Source organism: Etheostoma cragini, chromosome 15 (genome assembly GCF_013103735.1).
Source record: "Etheostoma cragini isolate CJK2018 chromosome 15, CSU_Ecrag_1.0, whole genome shotgun sequence".
NCBI classification, from domain to species: domain Eukaryota; kingdom Metazoa; phylum Chordata; class Actinopteri; order Perciformes; family Percidae; genus Etheostoma; species Etheostoma cragini.
Genome location: NC_048421.1, coordinates 4,781,302 through 4,798,801, shown reverse-complemented (window position 1 = coordinate 4,798,801; position 17,500 = coordinate 4,781,302). Strand labels below are relative to the sequence as shown.

General features: G+C 40.7%; 1 protein-coding gene and 1 long non-coding RNA gene across 2 annotated transcripts in view; both read left to right on the top strand.

The window, feature by feature from the left end:
* The window catches only part of cacng3b (calcium channel, voltage-dependent, gamma subunit 3b), a 22,931-nt gene extending 16,158 nt beyond the window's left edge, over positions 1 to 6,773 (top strand). The window contains exons 4-5 of the mRNA XM_034893091.1: positions 3,065 to 3,205; positions 4,829 to 6,773. Coding sequence (XP_034748982.1) covers positions 3,065 to 3,205; positions 4,829 to 5,340 — 653 coding nt within the window. The 3' untranslated portion in view covers positions 5,341 to 6,773. The remainder of the gene's footprint in view (positions 1 to 3,064; positions 3,206 to 4,828) is intronic.
* A 656-nt stretch (positions 6,774 to 7,429) lies between these two features.
* On the top strand, positions 7,430 to 12,879 carry LOC117957401. The gene is made up of 2 exons (XR_004659506.1): positions 7,430 to 12,325; positions 12,420 to 12,879. It is a non-coding gene; the product is annotated as an uncharacterized LOC117957401 (long non-coding RNA).
* The last annotated feature ends 4,621 nt before the right edge of the window (positions 12,880 to 17,500 follow it).

Below are 17,500 nucleotides of genomic sequence, written 5' to 3'. Positions count from 1 at the left end.
ATCTTAAATCAGTATCAGTATTTTATCTGGTGTCACTGTCAGGTCAAGGCTGCTATGAACTTTGCTGAACGAGACCTTAAAATATGTTGATGAGACCTTATATCATGATTTATAATAATAGTATACTAACCCAATCCAATATTAAAGGTTTAAACTTGACTTGAAATAACTGCCCCCTTATTCATTGTTAATGTGCTGTCAAGCTTTCTATTCCAGCACTTTTCCAGTTTACAATGATAATAGGGTCCGATCTACCAAGGACAACTGTCGCTAACTGTTTGGCTAGCTAAAAAAGCTAACTAAGCAGTAATTTGCTCCATGAGTTGGTTGAAAAATATTAAAAGGGGTAATAAAGGGACAGTTCAAACCCCCCAAATCAAAATACCGATGTCCCGTCTTTAGCTGTAGTGCTCTTTATCAATCTAGATTGTTTCCAGTGTTGGAGATATCAGCCGTAGAGATGTCTGTCTTCTCTCCAGTATAATGGAATAATATGGCCCTCAGCTTGTGGTGTTAAAAACGCAACCAGGATGGTAGATTATTGTGAGAAACCGGGTCGTGAATTCTGGACAGAGACATTGCTGTTGAGTTTTTCAAATGTAGCCATTATATTGGAGAGAAGGCAGACATCTCTACTGCCAGTATCTCCAGCACTGGGCACCTCACACCAAAACAAATCTAGATTGATAAATAGCACTACAAGTAAAAGAATAAATATTTAGTTTTTTGATTTTGGGGTAAACTGTCCTTTTAAATTTGTCCTTGATGAATACATGATATGTTACAAGACACATTGCAAAAAGTCAGCTTTCTCGTCACTTGATCATGGATGTAGAAGATATGACAATAAAAGAAATAGAATTTTTCTTGTATTACAATGTACAGCTATTCAAAGTATTATACAAGGAAGAAATGTGAGCTCTAACTTTTGTTACATTCCAGATAGATGAACAGAGAGGGTATAATGGAGAGAACAACATATATGATACATGAAGTAAAAATGATGCAGCCACAAAGATAGAGAGAAGGTTGTTTAGTGGAAAACGGAAAGCAGGGGGCTGTTTCTGTCCTTTCTCCCACAAAGAGTAAAAATGGACAGTGAGAGATAACAGCAACAACAAAGCAAAGGGAAAACGGATTCGGCCTATGCTTCTTTTTCACTGCACTGAACACAGAGCAACATCCCCAGAGGCAGCCAATTAGACCACAGGCCTCAGCGCTGGCCAGCCAATAGGGAGCGGGGACCTAGTGACCGGCATTTCATACACAGCCCACGGGTGTGGGCCACAAGGGCGGGGCTTGTACGCTCAGCCGTACAACACTATTGGTCACTGCCTCTGTCAGTTATGCTGGGGATGTTTTGCATAACAAGACGCCTAAAGAAAAGAGATACCAAAACCCAAACATGTTAGTGATTAGATGATTTAAAAGGTAATGCTAATGATGCACTTGATGATTGAGTACACATCGGCCTATCGAAACATACCGCACAGCTCAGGTCTGCATGACAAGCTGTTGATATCCTTCAATATGTTGTCGCATCATGTACACATATGGGGTTTTGACAGATATTTCACTCCTACTGCTGCCTCGCTTCCATTTTCATCATCTCTGCTATTCATTAATTTGTCTTGCATATGTGTCAGTGCGACTCTCCATCTGTCTTGGTTTTTGTCCATCTTTTCCCTCTGAAGCAAGGCCTCTGAATGCTTTAACATGTTCTACATTCAGACTCAGTCAAGCATGTAGCAGCACTGGTGTGTGTGTGTGTGTCTGTGTGTGTGTGTTTGTGTGTGTGTGTGTGTGTGTGTGTGTGTGTGTGTGTGTGTGTGTGTTTGTGATGCAGCCCTGCCCTGCCTCTGGCCACAGCGGATTTGAGGTTGTTCACATCCATCCGTGTAGGAATTATACACTGTCTTACCATACAAGGTGGTATGGTTGTCTGTATGGTCTCTCTTTCTTTTCTTTCTACAAATATTGGAAAAGTTGTTTTTCTTTCCATTGACTCATTGCTTAGTACTGTTTATCATCCGCTGATGTGTAATCCTCCTGAATCCTCCCAGCAGAAAATAGTACATAATGGGACTATAAGCTGGCAGTATTTTCAATGATTTGGTTTTTTAATTACAGTTTAATTAAATTAATCTATTCTTTACAGGCAACATCTTGACTTTAAAGAAAAGGTTGGTACATGGCAGCAAGTAGATCCTTAACTCATTTCATGGTCACAGTAGACAACATTTCTAAAAACCATGGTGTAGAAAGAAAAACACTTAGTAATGCAAGTAATACACATATAAATCGGAGGGACCCAGTCAAACCTACAATTAAACTTTCTCATTAACAGGATCTTATACCTGTGATTGAAAGTGCCTAAAAAGTAACTAAACTAAACTTTTTTTAATTTAATTTTTTTAAAAGGTCCCTTTGGAAATCTAATCATCCAAACCACCTTTTAATCTACTGAGCATAGACTCATAGGATCCTATATATACCATACCATTTACCCAATTTTTCAAAACTGAAAATTCAAATCTAGCTTTTTTCCAACACCTTTACTCGAAATATTGAAAAAAAATTGGTCTGGGATTGCTGCCACATGGCTGTCAAAGCCCGCTCCCTAACTCGTCAAATATCAATGCTTTGTCACAGCCCTCAGTGTCTGATGCTGACACACAAGGCCCTCATATGCACTCACATGCACTAACATGCACGAGCAGCCAGACCATCTATAAAAAATAAAGAACAGAGAAGCTCAGATTACAACACACACAGAGAGAGCGTGACTTCATTCTCTGCTCTGGAAGATCCACTGTATCTGTACACTGCAAATTTTACTGCACAGCCACTTTGAAAACAGTTTTGGACGCTGTATTGATACCCACAACAATAACTGAAAATGCACATTTTTTAAACTATATTTGGTATTTAACATCTGTTTTCAAATTAACATTAACATGGAGTCAAAGGGTTTCCTGAAACAAACCATTCACCCAACACTTCCACGTTAGTAACTTTCCATTATAAACATGTTTCCACACTTTGTGTGTGTGTGTGTGTACAGGTGCTGTGCGTGCCTCCAGTATCTTCCCCATCATGAGTGTGGGTCTGCTGTTCCTGGGGGGGCTCTGTGTGGCCGCCAGTGAGTTTTACCGGAGCCGACACAATGTCATCCTCAGTGCAGGAATCTTCTTCGTCTCTGCAGGTTTGTGTGTGTGTGTGTGTGTGTGTGTGTTTCTCAGGAGCTGTATTATTAACTATAATAAACATCTTTTACATTTCTTTTACATATTGATTATATTGTTTCTACAAAAAACACATTGGCTATTGGTTAATAATTTTTCATCCTTTTAGCCCAAATTTTAACCTTCTCTGTTTCACATGTTTATATTTAAGTTGTATTGATTTTGCTGTTTATTTATGTCGCTGTACATAGCAGCAATCTTAGCTGCAGTACCAATGACTTAAAATAATAGCCTGACCTGATAGGGGAAGCGGAGTAGATTCAAATATGTCTGATCTCAAGAAATGACTATGATTCTTATTCTAAGTACAATGATGCTGCATTTGAGAAAGCAACAAGGGGCTACTGTGTATGTCCATGAGTGTGTGTAGTTACGTACTGTGGAGCCACTCTAACTAGAGGAGGTGCAGCTCTCAAATATTTGTAGAAGGAGCCTGTTTGGCATCCAGAGCACACAGAAGGGCCTGTGTGAGGAGCCAGAGTGTGGAAACGGGGCGCAGCAGCTGATTAATCAATCAGCTAGAATACCATGATGCTGCTGTGATGCACTGTGAGGGTGTGAGAGTGTCAACACATATACATGCTCACACAGGCAATCTATCACATGGATGCTGACACTTGGTCTCCCATAAACACACACACTTATGCTCTTGCCCCTGACAAACACAAAGGGCTGTACAGTAATTGCTGTTCAGTGGGATGTGCAGGGTCCCATTGGGTTTTGTAGTGAATTCATGGAGCCAAATTGGTAATTATTTACCACAATAGTGTGGGGCTGATTCTGGTTAATTACAGCTGGCTAATTGTCCCCATTCTGTGCGTTCCACCACACTGCATGAGCACTGTATTCTGGACTAATGATATGGAATAAGAGCGCCCAGCTGTGTGCAATGACTCTCTACAGCTTTTTTATTAAGCTCCACTCTCTTCTCCCGTTACTTTGCTTTATTTCCTTTGGCTGTCTCCCCGTCGTCCTCCTCTCTGCTAATTTCTCTCAAATCTTTGCTCTTACACGTTCACGAATTTCCATTCACTAATCTGCCACTTGATTGTATCTTTAACTGTCGCTACTGGTCCACCACATTGGGTTCTATCTAAGCTATTTGATGAATTGCCATGAATTTCGGTGTAGACAATCATGTCCCCCTCTGGAGGAAGAGTAATAACTTTGGATCCCTTAACTTTCCTTATAAAGAGAACCAATGCTTTGGTTTATGACCAAATACCTGCAAAACACATGAAATTAGTTGTTAATACGCTAAGCTAAGATGTTAACTATCGTGAACATTTTACTTTCCAGTCAGCATCATGTTAGCATAGTCAGTGTGAGCATGTTAGCACGCAGATGTTAACATTTTCCTCTAACATTGCTGTGCCAAAGTCATGCAGCTGCTAGCATGGTAAACGCATAGCCTTGTGTTTTTATTGATGATTGTGCATTACCTGTATATTTGTGCTTTGTTTTCATTTACTCATGGATCTGTCTCTTGCAATCTTTGTGTGCTGTTTTTCTGGATGAGTAGGTCACGCATCCTTTCCACTCACATCTCTTATTATTTTGGTCTTTCTGTCCTTCCCTTCCAGGTCTAAGTAACATAATAGGAATTATTGTCTATATCTCAGCCAACTCGGGTGACCCGGGCCAGAGTGACAGTAAAAAGTCTTACTCCTACGGCTGGTCCTTCTACTTTGGCGCCCTATCCTTCATCATGGCAGAAATGGTGGGTGTGCTGGCCGTGCACATGTTCATCGAGAAGCACCGCAAGCAACGGGCCAAGTCTCGCACCGAGCTCATCAAAAAGTCTGCCTTCAGCCGCATCCCCTCCTACCGCTACCGCTTCCGGCGTCGCTCCAGTGTGCGCTCTTCCGAGGCCCCGAGCCGTGACACCTCACCGCTGGGGAAAGGCGGCTACACAGGGCCCGCCGCCTCTGAGATGCCCATGTACACGCTGAACCCACGCGAGGCAGGCAACGCCGGCACCAAACCTGGCAGCGGCATGGGCGGCCTGCTCAACTCAGAAAGGGATTTCCTCCAGAGCAGCACGCTCACTAAAGACTACAGCAAGGACCCCAACCGCAGGACCACGCCTGTCTGAGAGGTGCCGGCTGCAGATATCGCCCAATCAAAGTATCAAAGAGAATGATGATGAGAAATACAGGGGGAGTGCAAGCAAAAGCAGGGGACACATAGGGTTACGTGGGTGGGTTTGGGGTTTGATAAACTTTGACTGTGAACTGTGAACTTTTAGCCTTTGAACTGTGAATCCTGAGCCTTGTGAGCGTTTCAGTGTGTGTAGCAGCGTTGGTTTTGATGGAGAAGTTGTTCCCAACTCCACTTTACCACATATCACTGTAGTTATACCTGTAACCCCTTACATATGAAGGCACATTCGATTTATGTTCATGAGTGTTATGTTCATAAATTGACTTTCTGGCTTTTTTGAGGGGGAAATGGGATTGACCCGAGTTTAAAAGCATATCGTAAGTGTTTTGCTGTTTGGGACAACTTCTCCTAAAAAAAAATGAAAATAATGTGAACTGAAGGAGAAGAGGAAAAAAGAGTTGAGAGACTCTGTGTGATCTCTGTCCTCCTAACCTTTTGGATAGCAGTTGGATTAGTGCAGGGTACAGCCGTTGAGCTCTCTGATCACGATGCTATTTAAAAGTATGGACGTTAACGCCTCAGAATAGGGATTGATTCATTTTCAGTTCAGCTGGATTCAAAAATATTAATTGAAGATGCAGTTGGCCCATTTATGGCAGCACATTTATGGCACTAGTTATTATTTTCTATACATATTGTATATATACTCCTTTCATATTGATTGATGGAAAGACTCACTTCATAACTGACTGAACTGAAACTGAATTGAGCTCGTTCCTGGTAACATTTACCCCCATCTCTCTGATCCCAGGTCAGTCGTTAAACCTGCGTGGAGGTTTTTGATGAAGAGAAACGGGTATACTGACTACAAATCAGCTGTTTCGGGAGGAAAAGATGGGATTCAACAAAAATAATGAATCTTTTTTAGATTGTTACGTTACATCATTGGTGCTTCCTTTTACCCCTGTTTTCAACCACACAAAATCTTGTCATCTCTTGATTTATTTATTTTTCACCCCAAACTGAAAGAGATGATCAAATATGTGTCCGTTTGTCCGCCTTCACTGGTCACCTTTCACCTTACACATTTTTCTGTGTAGCCCCATAAATCACCTCACTGCTACCCTCTCTACACACCTCCTCTCACCCTTTCTTTCTCTTTTAGGTCCTGTCTTCCGTTGGTGTTGCTCGTAGACTAGTTAGGGTTTTCTGGGGGTTGTTGGTTCAGGGTACTGTCGGAGGAGACCACTGAGCTGTGACTATGTTTAAAGGCGGAGCCAAAAAGACATTAAACAAACAGATGGGCTTTTTTGTGCCCACTACCTCTTGGGGAATATCATAAAGATGAATTTAATATAAAGTTGTCTTTTCTTGCCAGAAGAATTGTCAAAGATTTCAGCTGAAAAATTAAAGACTGAGAAAATGCTCCCTTCAGTTTAAAGTACACAATTCTCTTCTCCAATAGAGGATCTGCTGAAAATGAATTTGTATGTGGCGCACAATTTAAAGCTAAATAGATGGAATTGGCAGAAGTCCCATGTATTATTCAGAGGATTTGTGCTCCATCCATTCAGCTGTCACTCACAGCCTCTCCTCCTCTTTATTTTCTTTACATGTGCAAATACAGTAGACATCTGCACAAACACAAACACACACACACACTCAAGCCAATACACACGTCTCCTGGCTGTGTTAGCTGTCAGTCATGGTCCTATCATATTTCAAACACCTGTGCAGTTTTTACTGGGACAAATTCTAGAGACACATTAATAAATTTACATTTATCTCTCACTCTCTCTCTCTCTCTCTCTCTCTCTCTCTCTCTCCCTCTCTCTCTCTCTCTCTCTCTCTCTCCCTTGCTCTCTTTTAGACGTATAAAAACATTGAACACAAAGTGGGTGCACTCTCTGACCCTCTGCATACTGTGTTGGCACCATTTTGTACTGAAGCCATGCAGTTATTGGATAAATAAGACGTTTTTGACTGGGATCTGATGACTTCCCAACATACTGGCATACATGTTTAAGAAACCTAACGTTAACACACTTTATTTTTGCTTATGAAATTTTTATGAAATCTGTCGCTACCTTTGTTCAATGTAAATGTTCGCAAAGAATTAGCAGGCTGTTGCAACACATACAAAGATCCAAAAATAAATACTTTGCAACACTTTTGTAGTGTTTATAGTGTTGTCTGAGTTCACATTAAACCATTTATCACATCACTGGACAACACCTGATCACACACACACACACACACACACACACACACACAGATACAAGGGGAGGAGACAAAATAGCCATAATACAGAAAGAGCTATGGAGGGAGAGCATGAGTAGCTAGTGTAAATGTTAGCAGCTTTTTTTTCCTCAAACCTTTGTAGGGGCTGTGAGTAAAAAGTGCGTGTGAACTCAAAGAGAAGGGGAAAATGCATTTTTATTTTCTTCGTTACTTCCCTAAGCCACCATTGCACTGTTTTGTATAAATTAACCATGAAACATCACTAAGCTGAAACCGTCACACCGATACTTTGAGAGATATTACCCTGATAATAAAATATGTTTTAAATCTCAGTCATACTGTTTAATTTATGACGCTGCTCTTTTATCCGTTGTCTTTTTACGCCATAAAGGAGCTTAAAGGGACACACATGCATCACCGCAGACTTGCTCTTGTTGTCCTCCACGTGTAAATATTAATTTTGCAAGCTAACTACAACATTAACAGTTGTCATGGGCTGTGAAAGGGAAAAACAGTTTTTCTCCAGCAAGGGCTTTTAATTTTTAAAGGACAGGAGCACACAAGGGCTTTTTAAATGCTCAGCGCTGCAGCAGTGTCATTTTAAAGGGTGTTGTGTGGAAGGAAAGGCAAAGTACATTTGCACCTGAACAACTGTTTTTTAACCAGCTGAATAGCTAACTAACGATATAACACGCTTCATGCAAAAAGAGAAGCGGAGGAAGAGAAATAGACTCTTCTACTCATGTTAGTTACCGGTAAGCCTTTAGCTGCTTTTTCTGGCTAACTTAGGTTAGAAGGGTAACTTTCTGATGTAATTAGAGATTAAGAGTATCGCCTTAAGCAGAGGTAGGATACTTTTGGTTAAGAATTATTTGAGTTAGTTTAAGGATCAAACATATATTAGCAAAAATATTGTTAATCAAACTTGGTGCCAAATATTACTCAAAATATTTCCTGTATATCATGGTCTCCAGGTTAGCTTTAGATTTTAGGTTCAGTCCTCCAAGTACTCTTTGTTTGCATAGGGTTTCCTGCAGTATACTCACTCAGCAGTAGTAGCTATGTAGCTCAGCACATCCGTGGCCCCTATAGGGGTCAGAGTTCTGAACCGCATCCATGAGCCATGTCAACATTAATATTTCAAACCATGCATGCCATATCCATCCGCTTCCAGTGCTTACATTCGCTCTATTTCTAATCCAGTCTCAAATGGCACCCTAATCTCTACACTCCGTAAGGGACACTGGACAGCTACATTTAAGACGCCTTTCAAGGGTGTGTGGAACTGTAAGCCTGTGTCGTGTTTAACGATGTTTACTCCAATAGAGCACAGGGTGCTATTTGAGACTAGACCTCTGTCTATCTCTTCTTACCGCCATACAGCTTTGATACTCTGAAATCAACAACAAATAATTGTATTATTAGTAAAAAAAAAATATTCTACTCTAAAGGTGCCACTGTGCAGAGGATGACAAACTCTGTCACATATTATAGTTATTAATCTATTAATGGGGGGGGGGGGGGTAGTCGAAAGGGAGCAGAGTTGGGAAGCAGGGGTTGTAGTCTTTGTAATATTATATTATTCTAGTTTCATTTTCTACTTTGATGTGGTTTGTGAGATTGTGTTGTTTTAGCACATCTGAAGCCTCTGACGAAAGGGGAGCAAGAGACAATGGAGCGCTCGGACGATCTGTCGTGGACATTAACCTCACCTAACTGGTGTCAGAGGTCAACTTTACAGTTTTTCAGCGGGACATTCAACACTGAAAGTGCAATATACACACACACACACACACACACACACACACACATATGCCTTCAAAGTAAGGTTACTATACCTTTGAGGACCCATTCCCCCAACGCACTAGAGACTTAAGTTCTGTGACCTGGATACAGAAAATAATGCAATGTAATACAGTAGTAAAAACAAATACTACTTTTATAACGCTTCAAAGTATCCACTTTTTTCAAGACTAACAGATGTAACATAATAGAAACAGTTTACCATGTAAGCCTCTGTAATACAACTCAAAAATACCGCAGATTTGAACAACAGCCTCTTCAGCAGTGTCACCAAAACAACAACTTTAGATTTCACAGAAGTAATGTTTTTGCAGGACTGCCATGATAAATTGTTTTTCATTCTAGGGTTGCTTTTGCTGCTTGCACTCATATGTATTCTTTATCTATTTAGATGGTTAATAGTGTTATTACATTTTATCTTCTCCCCTTTCACTGTGGCTTTAAAAAAAGTCATCTGTCCTTGAAATCTGTTGGTACTTTTAAATAAAGGTTCAAAGTAACACATTAAGGCAATTAAATGCTCCAAAGGAAGCCTGGAGCACACATATGTTGTGAATAAATAGTGATATCACTCAGGTTTCTCTTAAAATAAAACAAAAAAATGAATAACAAATGTAGCAATTTGAGAAATTAACATGTTCATTAATTAATAATATGCTCTAAACTATGGCCATCCTTTCCAAATTGTAACTATGACCTTATATACTTAAAAAACGGACCCTACAAAAGAATTGTGTGCAATGTAGGTCCTCAAAAGTATAGAAACACAAGACATAGCAATACACACATTCATTAATGGTCACATACATATACACAGACATTCATTTGTGCACAGATACACTCACTTATACAACACACACTCGCAACTTCGGCCAGTGCAGTTTGTGGATAAATGTGTTCTGTTAAAAGAAAAATCACTGTGTCATGTTTGGAAAAAAAATCATTTTAAGTGTTTATTTTTGAAAAAAAAAAAAAAAATGCCGCGGATTTGTCGCTCTTCAAAGGAACTTCAAGTACTGAGCCAGCTAATCAAACACAGAGGTCCAGAAGAAATGTTTGAGAAATGTGAATTTATTGGAATAGACAAACACATGTTAAAAGAACTCTACACTTTGCACATGCAACCAACACACACACACACACACACACAAACACACACACACACACACACACACAGGTTACTGTGTGAGGAGGGCTTACAGGTGGAGTTATGTGCCTGCATGTTTGTGCGTTAATATCTATGTGTGCGTGTGTGTGTGTGTGTGTGTGCGTGTGCGTGTGCGTGTGCGCCGTTAGTCTCTCCTCACCCATGCACCCAGTGCCTGCCTGTCCTGCCTTCATACTGCTCCCAGATCAGCCATGGGGCTTCCAGTATAACCTCCTCTGAATTCCCACAACCTTTAACGGTTGCGCTGGGATCAGTTTTAGAGCTAACTGCCCCGATCATTCCTCAACAGACGCAGCCATACAAGATACAAGGACTGTTTTGGAGTCAGTGGTTTCTGGTGGATATTGTGTACAAAATGTATTAATGATGAGTTTATATTACAAGGCTAAGGAGAAGGCATTTTTTTAATTTCCAACGTCTGACTGGACTGTTAACTTTGAGTTTTGATGAACCTGCTGTTCACATCTGACTCACTGTGTTGGTCTGTAAGGCTGATTTAGGATCGGCAGAGGGGGCTTAGCGGGATAGACCCAAATCTATTGAGTCCCCAATGACAGCTGGTCTTCAATGAGCGCTACCTGGTGTAGCCTGCTGTTCCTCATGTTCTCAAACTTCACAAATATTAACAAAAAAAAAGGGGGACTAGCTTGTCTTCAATACTTGCTTGTCAAACGATTGTGTTGCTGAGGATTTGTCTGTAGGAGCTCCTACATCAGAATGCTTCTTCTTTCAGATGACGTGAGAGGTCGTCCAACTTGTACTGCCAATTAGAATTAAATGTTCTTCATGTGGGACATTTTACATAAAGACAGGTTTCCAAAAATATTTCCCTTAACAGAATCTCTGATTCAAATAGCAGCAACAATTTAGTTAATTATTCTGGCCTTGGTGCCTATTAAGTCCATTTTTTTAGTGCCAGGCTTTAGCCCTTTAGCTAGAGAGATTTTGTACCTGTCTTGCAGTTTACACGTTATTTTGACAGGAAGTACAGTGATTAAAATCTCAAACCCCGCGTTCAGACAGTGTTGTTTACATGCAGAACATGTCCGAGGCTGGCATGGTTGACTGACCAAGGATGAAAGGTCCAAAATGGCAGAAAGTTTAACCAGGCTTCAAGAGTGTTGTCCTGCATAAGGTGTATTCAGGCTCCCTTATGCATTAATTGCTTGTGAGCATTGGCAACAGTACACGTTATAGGTGTCTTCTTATTGTTTTTTGGGGTTATTTAGTGGAATCGTGAGTTGATCTTATTCAAAAAGATGATCTGATTCTAGTTTTTATTGATGTTTTCTAAAAAAGTCACTAGAGATTTTCAGGCCAAATCCTACAATTTATATGTGATCTATTGGATCATTATTTCGATTTTCAATGAGTCAAACTCTCATCTGAGAAAGTCAAGCCCCAAAGAGACTACGTTGCCCATCACCTTCTACGGAGCTACATTGTAATGGGTGGAGTCAGGCTACCATGCATAGAGACCAGTATAAAAACACAGAATAATCAAAAGTTTTGTATGATCACAGAGTGCTCATACTGTGAGTGGTCTAGTCAGGCTAGCAGCATGTAGCTGATGGCAATGTCGGTCATTGACCACTTTGGTCCAAAATGAAATATCTTGACAACTATTTACTGGATGGTAATAGAATTTGGTAGACGTACAGATATTCATGGTGCCCAGAGGAGAAGTCCTGCTTGCTTCGGTGACACCCCTGACATATCCTCTAGGTTGACGTTGGACAATTTTAAGTGGAATGTCGAGACAACTGTTGGATGGATTGCCAAGAAATTAATAATAGACATTCACGTTTCCCTCAGGATGAATTGTAATAACTTTGGTAATCCTTAACATTTCTATCTAGCGACATCATCAGGTCAATTGTTTGTTTGTAACTTAATACCCACAACACCAAGGACATTCAGCCCCAGCTGCACCTTAGTGTTTAGTGCTACAAAACTGCTAAACGACTAAACATCACCACGTTAGCTTTGTCATTGTCCAGTTACATTGGAGTATTAGTGTTAGTATTTAGCTCAAAGCACCAGTGTGCAGTCTAGCAAAGCCACTAGCATGGCTTCAGACTCTTAGTCTTGTTAATTGAAGTAGTTTAAATGGTAAATGATTGTAACCTGACTTTGTCCATTTTAAAGTTGACATGAGTCAACTACTGTTAGATAACAAAATGCCAGAATACAAACTCAGGAGAAGAGATGGTGATGTTAGTGACATTTTTTAAGTATTTCTTAATCGATTCAAATTTGCATTTATTTTTCTCCTAGTGTACAGTGACAATAAATGGAGTAGTCCCTTCAAAAGAGCACTGCAAAAACAGCACACAGCAAAATCAAAGCAGAATACTTAATTCATAGCATGTTTATTAAATGTGTAGCAATGAACTGGAAAAGAAATGTAGGGAGTGAATCTTGCAGGCATTGTAGCAGTGTGCCTTGAGGTGAAACTATTCAGATGGAGATGAGGAGAGTGAATAGCAGCCAGCCGTTACTCTGACTTAAGGGGTGACATTGGGGATCATCAGTGTTGCCTGGCAGCAGTGATGAAAGTGAAAAACGAAAGCCTGAAGACAAATGTGCAGCTGGAACCTGAAGCAGAAAAGAATACCCCCCCAAAAACGTGGGTCATAACTTTAAAACATATAAAAACGTGGTGATGGGCGATGTGTTGAAAAGGTTGAAGGCGATCAACTGTTCTGAAATTTGTGTCAATGGGCAGCTCTTTATCCTGCTCCATACCTCTGAGCCCTATCATGAGATACATGTACTTAGTCCTCTGCAAACACAACACACACACACACACACACACAAACACACACACACATGCATGCAGAAACATGCTGGCACTCACATTGGTCTTTCTATACACAGGCACATGGACTGTACAACTCTCACAGCTCACAAACACACACACACACACACACACACACAAACACACAGACACACACACACACACACACACACACGCACACACACACACACAGCTGCCAGCCAGTTTCACTGTATACTTTATATTGTAAACCTCCAACTAACAGCCGTCTGACACGGACACAAGCTGTGAATAAAAGCACACTTTTACTTACATGATATAAATATGATACCTATATCTAGAGAGAAGGAATATTATATACAGTATAATGATAAGAAAATAAAGAGTTACCTTTTCAAGTGCCTGTGGTGAGTTCATTTGTGTCTCAATGTGTTTACTTTAGGTGAATGTGAGATGTGTAGCTTTGTGATCTGCTTTTACATTTTGTGCACATACACGCAGATAACAAAGCATATTTTAATTGCCTTTTTTAATAAATGGACATTTGTAACCTAACCTCACACCAACATAAACCTGAACCATGCCTATGAGAATAATAACATTTGCCCTCACACTCCTACCAAAATACACGTACACACACACTGGATGTGTATCAGCTGTGCTGTCTCAACCGTCCTGAATTAGCTGTCCAATAGAAAACTCCCCTGCTTATCTCCACAGCCACCACACAGATGTCTGAATGACGGAAAGAAAGCAGGTGGGAGGAAGATGAGAGTTAAAAGGGGAAATGGGAAGAAGAGAGGAAAAGTTAATGAGGAGACTGGAGGATGTGCCAGATTTGAGGTGTTTGAAGGTGATAAAGACAGAGAAGCATGTACAGGACTACTGTATGTGTGAAGGACGTCTTATATGTGTGTGTGTGTGTGTGTGTGTGTGTGTGTGTGTGCTTGTGCTTGTGCGTGTGCGGGTGTGTGTATATGTATGCGTGTATGTGTGTGGGTGTGTGGGTGTGTGGGTGTGTGGGTGTGGGTGTGTTGTGTTGGGGTTATAACCATAAGCACACATGTACTAATTTTTACATGTGTGCTTATGGTTATAATTAACTGAGTTTTTATTCCTTTGAGGGAAGGGAATTCCCTAACAAAGTTCAAAAAACTGTAACCCCAGTTACCCTGGACAATGAACTTGGCAAAGACTGCAGCAATGTCTTGCTCCTGCCAACAGATTTCTCCTGTACAGTCACCATTTTCTTGCTAAGGAGGAGGTTTTCTACCAGTCTAGATGTCAAGACTCTGGTGCTACACAGCCTATATCAGACTACTAAGGCCCTGCTTACCTGTGTCATGACCCATTTCACCCTATTTCATTTAACCTCAATGATGTCTATTTGTGGGGAGGGTGGGGGGTGGGAACTGGGTGTTAATCATTTACCTATTAATATCTTGTGTCACAGATTGACTCTCTGTTTGGTTTTATTCTGTAGATGATGTGTACGTTGTATCTGTTATGTTCAAATCCATATAAATCCAATAAATATATAAATAAAAAGACTCTGGTGCTAGTCCACAGGGCATGGTCACTGGCCATCTGAGACTACACCTTGACATCCAATGCTAAAGGTATCAGTATGTTTCAACTGAAGTGCTGGTTGGATGGTCAAGCAGCGTCTAAATTCTTCTTGTCTACATCCAGGACTTTCCACTTTTGGGACTGCTCCGTTGCCGCCGGAAATATCAATCTTTTTGGCTGGATGCCCGTTACCTTATGCTTTCTTTGTGTTGGAATTCTAAATTCTGGTGGATTTTTGAGGACTATGGTTAATTGCGGGTGTATTCATTCAACACATTTCTGAACTCTATATATATATATACATATACATAGCCTAATTTGTTTTTGATTTGCTATTGTATATGATCAAAGTATACTGTTACAGCAAGACCATAAGAGCATGAAATGTAACAAGGAAGGATTCAGTAGAGAGCTCAGATTCACCTGATGAATATTCATAACGGTGACGTCATAGATGGAGCCCCGTGTCGTCGTCATAGAGATTAGAGTGGATGACGGGATTATGGGAGAGTCTCCCGAACACTTGGATTGGCTGCCACTCCGCTTTTGTTCCTCTTAACTGCCTCTATATGTGCCGGTTTGTCACTCAATCTCTCTTGCCACTCATCTCTTCTGTTGCACAAAGATATTGTGACCATCACCCACATTTTAATTTTTTCATTTTCCTTTTTCCCCTTTTCACCCTGGCTTTCTCTTCTGATCCTCTTAGCCATTTTCCTCTCTGTCAGATTTTTCTGTTTTGAAAACTCACCCTCCCATCGAGCAGTGTGGTACTGTAGTAATTGCTTTCTTCAGCTCCATTGGCCCAATAAGAGAAAATGGCCCCTTATGCTAATAGCCCATAAAAGACACTGAGCATTTCCCAGCAGGAATTCCACATCACGTTATTTTATAGCGCCGTACCAGACAATAATGTCTTACCTCTATGTGTTCTAAAAATAAATCAGGAATTTGTGCGAAAGAATTGTTCTGAATAGTGAAGGTCATTGCAGTGACTTAATAGTTTATTTGGGACAAAATTAAAAAATATATATATATATAAGATCACATCTAACACACCCACACACACATACACACACACAACTGTTAGTGTGACATACAGTTGTGTTGTTTTAGTAGGCAAGCTCCTAATGTTACCCACAATTACAAGTTTGTGTGTCTGTGTCCCAGTTGGATGTTGCTAGAACAGCTGTTTGTGACTGAACGATGCTCCGGGGGAGAGTTGCTGCCAGCTTTGATGACATAATCATCTATCTATCCATCTATCTATCTATTTATCTATCTATCTATCTATAGTGCACTGTAACTTTTATTCTTGGATTGTATCTGTTTTTAAAGCGTGAGTATCTACGAAAGCATGAGTGCATGTGCATTTTGTTGTGTTGGGCACCTGAAACTTGAAACACTGTGTCTAGTCCCGTAGCCGCACAAACTGCTATTTAGAGATCAAATGTAATTTTCATCATTTTATTCAGCAGACACATATTACATTTTACAAAAATGTAGACAAGCACTGTAAATGTTCTGGAAATTAGCATGCCTTACCATGTGTAATGTGTACCATGTCCACCATCTTAGTTCAGTAGTTTAGCATTGGACAAATTACTGTAACATCTTGACCTGATTATGGTGCTAGAGGAAATGTCAGGAGATCACCAAGCTGATTAGGATTCATCACCTCCGAACCATGAATGCCTGCACCAAACATTGTACCAATTCATCCATTCAATCTTGGGATAATTCAGTCTGTCCACTGAAGTTATGGAACAACTGACATTGACATCCACCCTAAAGCCATGCTGCTAAAAATCCACCAAATAGCGTCCCATGTGATTTAGGCTGTTGTTGATGATTGCCACACAGTCTGAACTTGAAGACATGAAGCATAAGATCAGTGACTGGGTTGTCAAATCTTCTGCAAGTCGAGTTTTTGAGGACAAGAGACACTTCTGCTCTCTGAGAAGGGCAAACTGAGAGGAAAGCACTCCGAACCATTTTCACTGACAAAGAGAGCAATGCGTGTGTGCGTGTCTGCGTGCCTGCGTGCCTGCGTCTGTGCGTGTGTGTTTGTATGTGTGTGTGTGTGTGTGTGTGTGTGTGTGTGTGTGTGTGTGTGTGTGTGTGTGTGTGTGTGTGTGTGTACGCCTTGAGTGGAGTAACACTATGGCCATCTGCAGTGTGAAAAAAAGCCTTGAAGCCATGAACGCTGTTCAAGCAGAAAGACAAGAAGGAGCGAGTGTAAGGTGGAGGGGAGGATGAGAGACACAACGAGAAAGAAGAGAAGGACGTGTCGGAGCTGAGATTTCATGAGAAAGAAAGAAAGTCAAAAATTCCAAAAAACAAGAGTCAGAGAGAAGCACATATTTTAATTCAAGAAGTCAGGCGGTTTATCAGCTTGGTCCGAACAGTTGGCTTCCCCTTACGTTTTGGTTTTCCAGCCTCACTAACATGGAAAACACCAGCCTTGTGTTGTTGTAATGATGAGGGAAACAGAGTCGAGTGATAAGGGAAACAATGAGCAAACGAATCAACTAAATTGTGAAAAACTGATGAAACTTCATAATGGGGCCAAAAACCAAACATGCTGACAGT